This window comes from Microtus ochrogaster, linkage group LG2 (genome assembly GCF_000317375.1).
Source record: "Microtus ochrogaster isolate Prairie Vole_2 linkage group LG2, MicOch1.0, whole genome shotgun sequence".
NCBI lineage: Eukaryota > Metazoa > Chordata > Mammalia > Rodentia > Cricetidae > Microtus > Microtus ochrogaster.
Window position 1 is genome coordinate 49,063,451 of NC_022028.1, and position 8,661 is coordinate 49,072,111.

The following is an 8,661-nucleotide window of genomic DNA, read 5'->3' on the forward strand; positions in this document are numbered from 1 at the left end:
TTAAGTCAGAGCAAGGGCGATGTAAAAAGGCTTTCCCTGTATGAACGGTGAGTCCTAGGGGCTTAAAAAGGAGTGTTCCTGTGTACTTTGGATGAGGTGGGATCCAACAGCCACTGATACATTTTATTTGCCTTACTGTAACACATGTAAGGTGAGTTCAAACTACAGTAGTTTTAAAAGAGAGAGAGGGGGGTGGGCTGGAGAGATGACTCAGCAGGTAAGAGCACTTGCTGCTTTAGCCAAGGACCCAGGCTCAATTTCCTGCATTCAAATGCCAGTGGCTCTAGCTCTAGGAATCCAGTGCCCCCTTCTGGCCTCTGTGGGAACTGCACACAGAAATCACAAACAAGCAGGCACTCAGGCATACACATACTAGATAAAAAAGATAAAAGCTAGGTGGCAGGTTTGACATGCAGACACTCACTCAGCACTGTGTGTGAGCTTGAGATGGACACACCAGCCGGGCCAGGTTCACTGACCAGGAGGACATTCTCACACTGAACCTCTTTTTGATACTTGAGAAGGAAGATGAAAAGCATGGGTGTGAGGGTCACATTCCACCCCTTACAGACACGGGGAACAGAGCATTGGCACTCACACTGGGAACTGGCTCTCCTCTCATGAATCAAGTCTGGCGCTTAGCTTGGGACACTCCCCACTGGTTCTCTGTCGTACTTAACATTGGTTCCTGTGAGACCTCAGTCCTGGCTGAGCCGCAGAACTCTCCGGACAGCTCCAGGCTTCAGGCTAGTTTCTGGGGACCTAGCCGAGACCTGCAGGACTTCACAGGCCCTTTCGTTTGCCTGGCCAGGGGCAAGATGCAGCAAGCCACGAGGTAGCGCAAGGGCAGAGAGTCCACCTGGCCAGGAGAGGGGCTCGTCTGTGACCTGGAGAGCAAGAACAGTTCGACCACAGAAAGCCCACCTACAGGGAATGCCTGGGAGTGTAAAGTGTCCTGTGGCGCCACCTGCTGGGCTAACTTAAAAGCTGCAAACTCAGACTGCTCTAGAAGCAGGCACCAGTCCACACTCTTGTAGACTTTGCTGGGAGGAAGGACTGTAAAAGTGAGGGAGTGGTACGTCTTCCAAAGCAAGCAAAAGGGACTGCTATTTCCTTTCAGAGTGAACAAGGGGCTGCCGGCTAACAAGAGACAAATCCTGGGCGGAGGTGGGAGGGTGGGAGGGATGGCAGGGGGCAGGGCTCCCGCCTCAAACACTCAGGAAGCAGGTTCCATGTGTGCTCCAGCCTGAGGGGCTGCAGGATGAATGAGGATTCCTCAGCTGAAGCCCTGCTCTTGGCTTATGCTGCCCAAGGGCAAAGGTTGTTCCTGCCTGTGCGCGCACACACGCTCGCGCGCGCACACACACACACACACACACACACACGCACACACACACGCACACAGAGGCTACTGCTGTCACTGAAATGCCCCACTTGGATGTGCCTGTAGTCACACTGTGGGAATCCTGTCCTTGGTGAGGTCTGGGCAAGGAAATCACAGGCAAATGGCTTGCCATTCTGATGCTCATGTGGGGTCTCAAGAATGTCTTGAGCCCTGGCCAGTCAGAGACACCAACGAGGTGGGGATTATGGCCACCTCAAGGCAACCATCGTCAGCCCACAAAGCCCAGGGGTTCCCTGTCCCGTGCAGCCCCACGTGTCCTCTGCATTGAGCCTTGTGCCTGGCATGAGCAGCCGTGAGTAGCACCTGGAGTCAGGCTAGACCACCCTGGGACAGGGGACAACCAGGGGCTCCTGTCAAACTCAGGGAACACCCCAGTATGCATCCTAACCTGCAGCAGGGGCTTGCTCAAGACACCACGTGAGCAGGGCCAGTCCCCACCACAGTCAGCTTGAGTAAGGCTACCGAGCTGCCGTGCTGGCTTCTTGGCGGCAGTGAACAGACTTGCAGAGGGGAGAGGGAAGCCACACACTGAAGCCAGAGTGAGCCCTTCCAGGTTAGTCACTACAAAGAGCAAAATGTCAGCCTTCACAGTCACTGCGGAGGAGTGTCACGGAGGTGTGAACCTTAATCAAGATGTGATATTGAAAAATAAAACTCAAGCGAGCCGAGATTCTTGTAGGCACGCCCAACCTCTCAACACTGAGACACAACACTGTCATCTACAAAGCCCATATTCAAGAACCGTGCATTGGGCTGCATTCATGGCTACGCTGGGGTATGGTGCATGCATGCGGCCTCTGGGCTTGCAGGGTGGACAGATCTGTAAGCATTTTGGTTAACCAGTCGCAGCCCACACGCTCCTTAAAGTGCAAAGACCAGGGTGTATGGAATAGCCGGTGTCTTGCTTCTCCCACTTCAAACACCATAAATAAATTTCTCTGAGCGATAAACAAAGTGATAGCATGCTTAGTGCATCGATCCTTCAAGCAACCCGACTTCAAAATGAAAAGAAAACGACTATAATTTCAATGACTGAAGTCGAGTCTAAACTACTCCAGAAGGCTCAGTTGGTGAATCGTCTGAGGAACTGAATCCAGAGAAGTACATGAGGGGAGGGCAGGGAAAAGGGCCGGGCATGGGTGGAAGCCGGGGTATAAATCAGGAACTTAGCACCTTCATGCCCTAGCGTCTTTCTTCATCTAGAAAGCGGGGGAAAGGGAAGAGATGACCTTTTATGACATGGGTCACCTTTTCTTAGGCCTGTGACATGAACTCCTTACATCACATTGTATCCCTGCCCACTGAGTGCTCCTCCTGCTCTGTGCTCCAGGACCTGCAAGACCCACCTGCCATACAGCTGTGCTGCAGTGACACCTGCTGGGGCCAGCAGGGACAGCACCTGTCTGCCCCGCCTCTCCACGTGGAGAACCACTAGCCAGGCCTCTCTGCTCACTTCCCACCTGCACCTAACTTTTCAGCCCTAATGACCTGGAGCGGTGGGCTCCTTGGGCTACAAACAGCTATTGGATGAGAGAATGGCTTTCAGAGTTGACTGAAGACACGGAGGTTTAGCGGACTATCCAGAAAAAGCCAACACAGGTACCTCAAAGGCCCTTCAGGAATACAAGCTGACTCAGTGGCTGTCTGAGATGTGACTAAGGCGCAGGGCCAGTCATTCGGCCCGCTGGGCAGGGAGACTGGTCCTGAGTCCCTGCAGCCGTCATAGCAAGAGGAAGCCATGTGTAACTCACCAGAGGTCCATTCTTTTCACTGTGTGTGCTTTGCTTCTGCAATCTAAACCTGTTCACGCCATTCTCCGAGACTCTGGAATGCTGGAAGAGAAGCATCTCATCAGAGGGTTCATTAAGAATGTTTGTGCTGGGGCTGGAGAGAAGGCTCAGCGGTTAAGGGCACTGGCTGCTCTTCCAGAGGACCCAGGTTCTATTCCCAGTGCCCACATGGCGGCTGACAACCTTAGTAACTCCAGTTCCAGGGATCTGATGTACTCATCTGCCTCCACGGGCAGCGCACGCACATGGTTCATATACATACATGCAGACAGAAGCTTACAGACTAAAAATACGTTTTTTTTTAAAGGAACACTTCAATCACCATAGAAAAATTATGAGGGAAAAATGTGGCAAAAGCCCAGAAATATGCTAGTGTTTCATGATGTCCTAGGACAACTCCAAACACCCACAAGGCACCACGTCATGTAAAGCTCGCGGTTCAGTGTTCTGTGAGTCAGAGCCTTGATTCCAACACTGACCTCAATCTCAGAACACTTCTTCACCTTTAGAGACAGGAGGCTGTCACTCTGTGCCCTCCCCAGCACCAACCCACTGACTCATTTGTCCCTTCCTCTTCTGAACGCTTTGCTCGTGCAGCAGACTGTCTGCTTTGCTAAGGCTCGTCTCACTAACCACTTAGCAGTGACCTCCTTGTCTATTCCAGATGCAGGTCCCTCCCCAAACACAACCTGCGAGCATTTTCTCCCATTCTGTGCGACTGCCTCACTTTGGATGGTACCATCTGAAACACAAAAGTCTCGAATTCTGATGAAGCCTAATTGACATTTTTTTCCCCTGTAGTTCTGCTATGTTATGGCTGATCACCCCCAAGATTTCATGTGTTAAAGCTGAACCCCTCTTAAAGCTCAACCCCACTGTGAAACATTAAGAGGGTGGAAATATCAGCTGTTCTGTTCACGGTCCCTGCCCAGCCTGCCAGAGAATGCTCAGGACAGCTGAGCTCTGTGAGGCCCAGGGGACTGCCTCAGAGATTAGAGGTTTGAAAAGGAGAAGATTAAAATGTATCGTGGCCTTTCAGTCAAGCTCATGTATATGGGAAGAATCAGGCAGACTTAGCCAGCCCTCCATCACACACAGACACCAGTAGGTTGGGCCTGGCCTGGTCCCTGTATGCCTAGAGCTGGCTATGAGGAAGAAGCCACTTCTAGGTTCTAGGACAGCTCGCTTCCCCAGGTGTGGCTACAGCTGTTCGAGGGACAGATGTTTCCACATGGAAGCAAGTGTCCAGGTTCTACTGCATCTAGAGGTTGTCACCGCCCGCCCGCCCCCAGGTCACAATGGAAACATTGCGGGCTCTGTAAGCTTGGATTGGCTTTGAGAGCACTTTCAAATTTCAACCACAGCTACTCTGCCAGAATACAGCAGTCTTCTTTGCTTACTTTTGTTCTGGTTTATAAAGTAACAGAACACCCCCATCCCCTACCCCTCCCCCAGCCTACGGCTGTTGAGCCTCAACAGGAAAGGGCTCTGGCGCCCTCTGCTGCACGGTTCAGGCACTGCCCCCAGAGCTGAGAACGCGGGACTGCTGGCTATACACAGAAAGGTCCTAACAGAAAGGTGACATTCCACAGGGCAAAGGGGACACAGGTTAACGGGGATTGTATGTTGACAGAAATGGGGGCCACTGAGGGATGTCAGGCCAGGCTGTGGTGACATGTTTCAGGTAGCCTCTGCAGGTGGAGCTGAGGCCTTGGGAGCTGGTCAGCTGGAAGGGCTTGGTGGGTGATGACGTGGGCTGAGAGAGATTCTTGTTTATGTGTGAAGCTGTGGCCAGTCTCTCCCTTCTGGCAGTGTGGGCTGCAAAGAGGACTAGGCTGTTCTGGAAGGGTAACAGGAGACGGAGGAGCTCTTACCGTGGGCAGGGTGGAGGAACACTTGATGTCCTTTGGATCTGAAAGAGCAAAGAGGGAGACAGGGTAGCTGAGTATGGCCGCCCATGGCAAATGAACCCACCCGGGGCCCTAGGCGGTCCTTAGGGCGCTGTTGGCAACGGAACCACTCTTCACCTGGCATTCCTGCTAGGTGAGTGAGTTCAGCGTCTCTCCTCACAGAAACAAAAGAGGGGACTATGCGAGCAGACGGGTGTGTTTCATGACTGTAACTTTTATTAGCCGTGTGTCCTTGAATGTATGTAATAAGGCTCATTTGAAGAGAACAAAACCCCGTCATTTAGAGCTGCTCTCACTAAATAAATGGAAGTTTAGGGAAGAAAGACAGCCCAGGCTAAGGGGCTGGCCGGGGAGGTGAGGGTGCAGCCCTGTTCCCTTCCCATTCTTCCGCTGATTTCTGATGGGCATGTGGCAGCCCACTCCAGGAAGTGCCAGGCCATGAATATGGTGTGGTAAGTGAGTCTGAGCCAAGGACACGGTGGACCCACAGAGCGGTTAGACGAAACATTGAGGCCTGAAGCTGGTGCCAGAACACTGTCAGAATAGCTTCCGGAACAGGTGACAAACTTCTAAGAAATAAAAGTTTGCGAACCAGACGCTTCCCAGGAGAAAACAGAATGCCAGCGTCGTGGAAAGGAAGGGAGGGGCCACGAGAAGGTCCTGCTGTCCTGCCAACTGAAACCCATCCAGTGGCCTCTTGGGCCTTGGGTGGTCACTCAGCTTCCCGAGCAAGCAGCAGCTTGTTCCTGAACCCTGCAAACTTTAGAGAGTATGTGTGAGAACAGCCCTGGGGCCTGACACGGTATCTGGGATGCAGACAGCACTTCACGTGCGACATTCTCTGCCTGCCACCCAGGGGAATGTCCCAGTTATGACAGACTCAGGGGACAAGAGGGTCTCAATTCCAAGGCAGGGAGCAGGGCCAAGCTCAGGTCTTTTTGTAAAAGGGTAGGAGGTAGAGGTGACCTCAGGCCTGGTTGGCACAGCACAGGGGAGCCGTCCTTATGAGGAGCACAGCTGTGTCCAGACCGAAGCGACACACAGTTGAACACCAGACCCCGAGACAGTCTTGTATTGGATGGGGAAGGGGAAGGGGCCGCCAAAGCACCATGACCAGGCCTGTGACCTAGGACATGTATGGGGACAAGCCACTGCAGTGAAGTGCCCAAGAGAGGCAGGAGCAGGGGTGGGAGGTGGCTGCTGAGGCAAACCAGCTGGTGTCAACTGGGGCCCGCATCCGGAGGGCACAGCATGGAAGGAGGAGGAGAGACAAGGAGGCAAGCAGCCCAGTGAGCTTTTAAAATAGGTAATAGTTGGTTTTCCCTGCACTTGGCAGTGACCACCAAAGGCTGATATATTACATATAAACAACTCAGGAACTGGGAAGGCATGCCCACTACAGAGGCCAATCCTGAGACCAGGCTCGGGGGCCCCAGCTTTGTCTCTCTCTGCCCTGGCACTAGGATACCACCGACAGCAAACTACCTTCCTGTCCTGAGCCTAGAAGGACTGGGTCGGCAGGAGGCACATACCAGCTCGAAGGAATGGTCCTGACCCACATCGGTTCTAGCCAAACTTCCCAGAGAAACAGGCAACACTAGGCCTGTGGCTTCTGGCCCCGTCAGCCTTCTGCCAGGCTGGGTTGGCCAGAGGAGCGGAGCTTGTCTGCCCCGGGGAGGAGGAAGAGCGGCACCAAGGTCATGGCAGTAACAACAGGCGAGGACAGTAGGTCATCGGGGATGGGGCACAGGAGCCAAGCAACCTGACAGACAGTCCTCTCGGTACCGGCCTGTCCATTATTAGCAGGAGTGGGCGCTCGTAAGAACGAGGCTCTGGATTGGTGAAAACAGGGGTTCACTGTTCTGGATAAGTCTGTCCTAAGTGGGGGCAATGCCCTGTCCCCGATGGAGCTGAATGGCAACATCTAACCTATCTAGCCGCTGCCACGTCCTCTGTGCTTCCTCCCATCCTCCTTACCCCGAACAAGCTCCTCCAGCAGTTAAAGAAGAGAATACACACCCTGGGGACCTCTAAAGTGGGACAGGGCAGACGTGGGGCCTGGAGCCTCAGTGAAGACGAACTGGCACTCTCCAGGTAGCTGGTAGAAGATGACTGCCTGGGGGAGGGGAGGGGACAAGGCCCAGGAAGACAGGTGGCACCATGGCCTTTCCAAGAACTCCAGTGACTTGCCAGTTAGTTAACCGGTTGCCTCAGGACAGCAGCCACAAGGACCTGCCTATGCCACAGTGCACTTGCTGGGGCTGGTCTGCCAGCCTGCCAGCCTGCCACTTCCTGGGACTCTGAAGAACACTGTGAAATGGGGCAAAAGCAGTGTCCCACATCATCCGTTCTGCTCACAGACAGCACATCTAAGTTCCAGGTCTGAACGTTCCTTTCTGTTTCCACCTACGCAGAGGGCCGAGAGGGCCACACCTCCCGAGCTCGGCAAGATGGAGGTCACTGAAAAACTAACAAGACTGGTTTGAGCAGGGCGGGGTTAAAAAAAAAAAAGTGAGAACCAGAACCCACGAATGCAAGTTCATTTCTCGGGTGAGAGCACAGCATGGAGGCCAGGGTGGGGGCGAGGTCAGTGTGTGCAGACTATGGGGCCTGGAGCCCTGAAGATGAGGTCAGAGCACAGGCTGGGGACCACAGGATGTTCCACAGCCGTGTGCGTTCATCTTGCTTCAAGCAGTAATCTAAGAACTAAACGGCCAGCCTACCTATGAGACCAGAGCCAAGACAAGGGTCACAACAGCCTGGCTCCTTGACTGTAGCAAGGCTGCTCAAATCTTTCATATGCTGGTTCTCGGCTTTAAACGTTACTTTCAAAATTTGTTAAATCAGAAGTCTAGGGCTGACGGGAATAGAACGTGGACTTCGTTTTCCTTGAGACACTTTACCTAGTAAGATATGGCTTCAAGCCACACCATGGTTTTATGACATTGCCCGAGAAGCATTTTATCGTGGAGTATACAAGCCGGTAAAGTCCATGTCAACAGGTGGAGGTGGCTGGAGGGAGCAGGTGCGGCCACGTCGGCTGGGCCTGTGCCCTCAGGTGTATGTTTGAGGAGGACCTCAGACTCCCTGGTGATGCAGATACGTGGTGCTGAGGATGGGGATCGTGAGATGAAGGGAAAGGAATTCCCACGGGGTGACCCAAGAAACGGGGAAAGAGCAGAAAAACTGAGCAAGACTAGGAGAGAATGGGATTCTGGGAAAGTCTGTGCAGGGCCGGGGTGAAGACGGGCACCCACGACACTGCAGTCCACACTAACTCGCCCTGAAGACTGAAGCCCAGGTGGCCATTCCTAGGGCCGTGTATACTTACGTTCAATGAGAAAGAGAAAGCACACTAGCCCCATGGCTGCCACGATGGTCCCGGGCACAATAAATGAGAGTCCCCAGCATGTGGACACCCAGTAGCCGGCGATCAAGGACCCCAGAATGTTGCCCACGGAGGTGTGGGAGTTCCAAATCCCCATGATCAGGCCTCGCCTACAACATGGCACAACGGGACAGTGAGTGAGTGGTTACAATCATGTCAAAATGGGAT

General features: G+C 53.4%; 1 protein-coding gene across 4 annotated transcripts in view; it reads right to left on the reverse strand.

Moving 5' to 3' along the window:
* The window catches only part of Slc37a1 (solute carrier family 37 member 1), a 62,657-nt gene that overhangs the window by 17,403 nt on the left and 36,593 nt on the right, over nucleotides 1-8,661 (reverse strand). For all 4 annotated transcript variants that reach the window (XM_026785732.1, XM_026785733.1, XM_026785734.1 and 1 more), the window contains 3 exons: nucleotides 8,437-8,603; nucleotides 5,070-5,107; nucleotides 3,157-3,237 (listed from right to left, as the gene is read on the reverse strand). In XM_026785732.1, coding sequence (XP_026641533.1) covers nucleotides 3,157-3,237; nucleotides 5,070-5,107; nucleotides 8,437-8,603 — 286 coding nt within the window. The remainder of the gene's footprint in view (nucleotides 1-3,156; nucleotides 3,238-5,069; nucleotides 5,108-8,436; nucleotides 8,604-8,661) is intronic.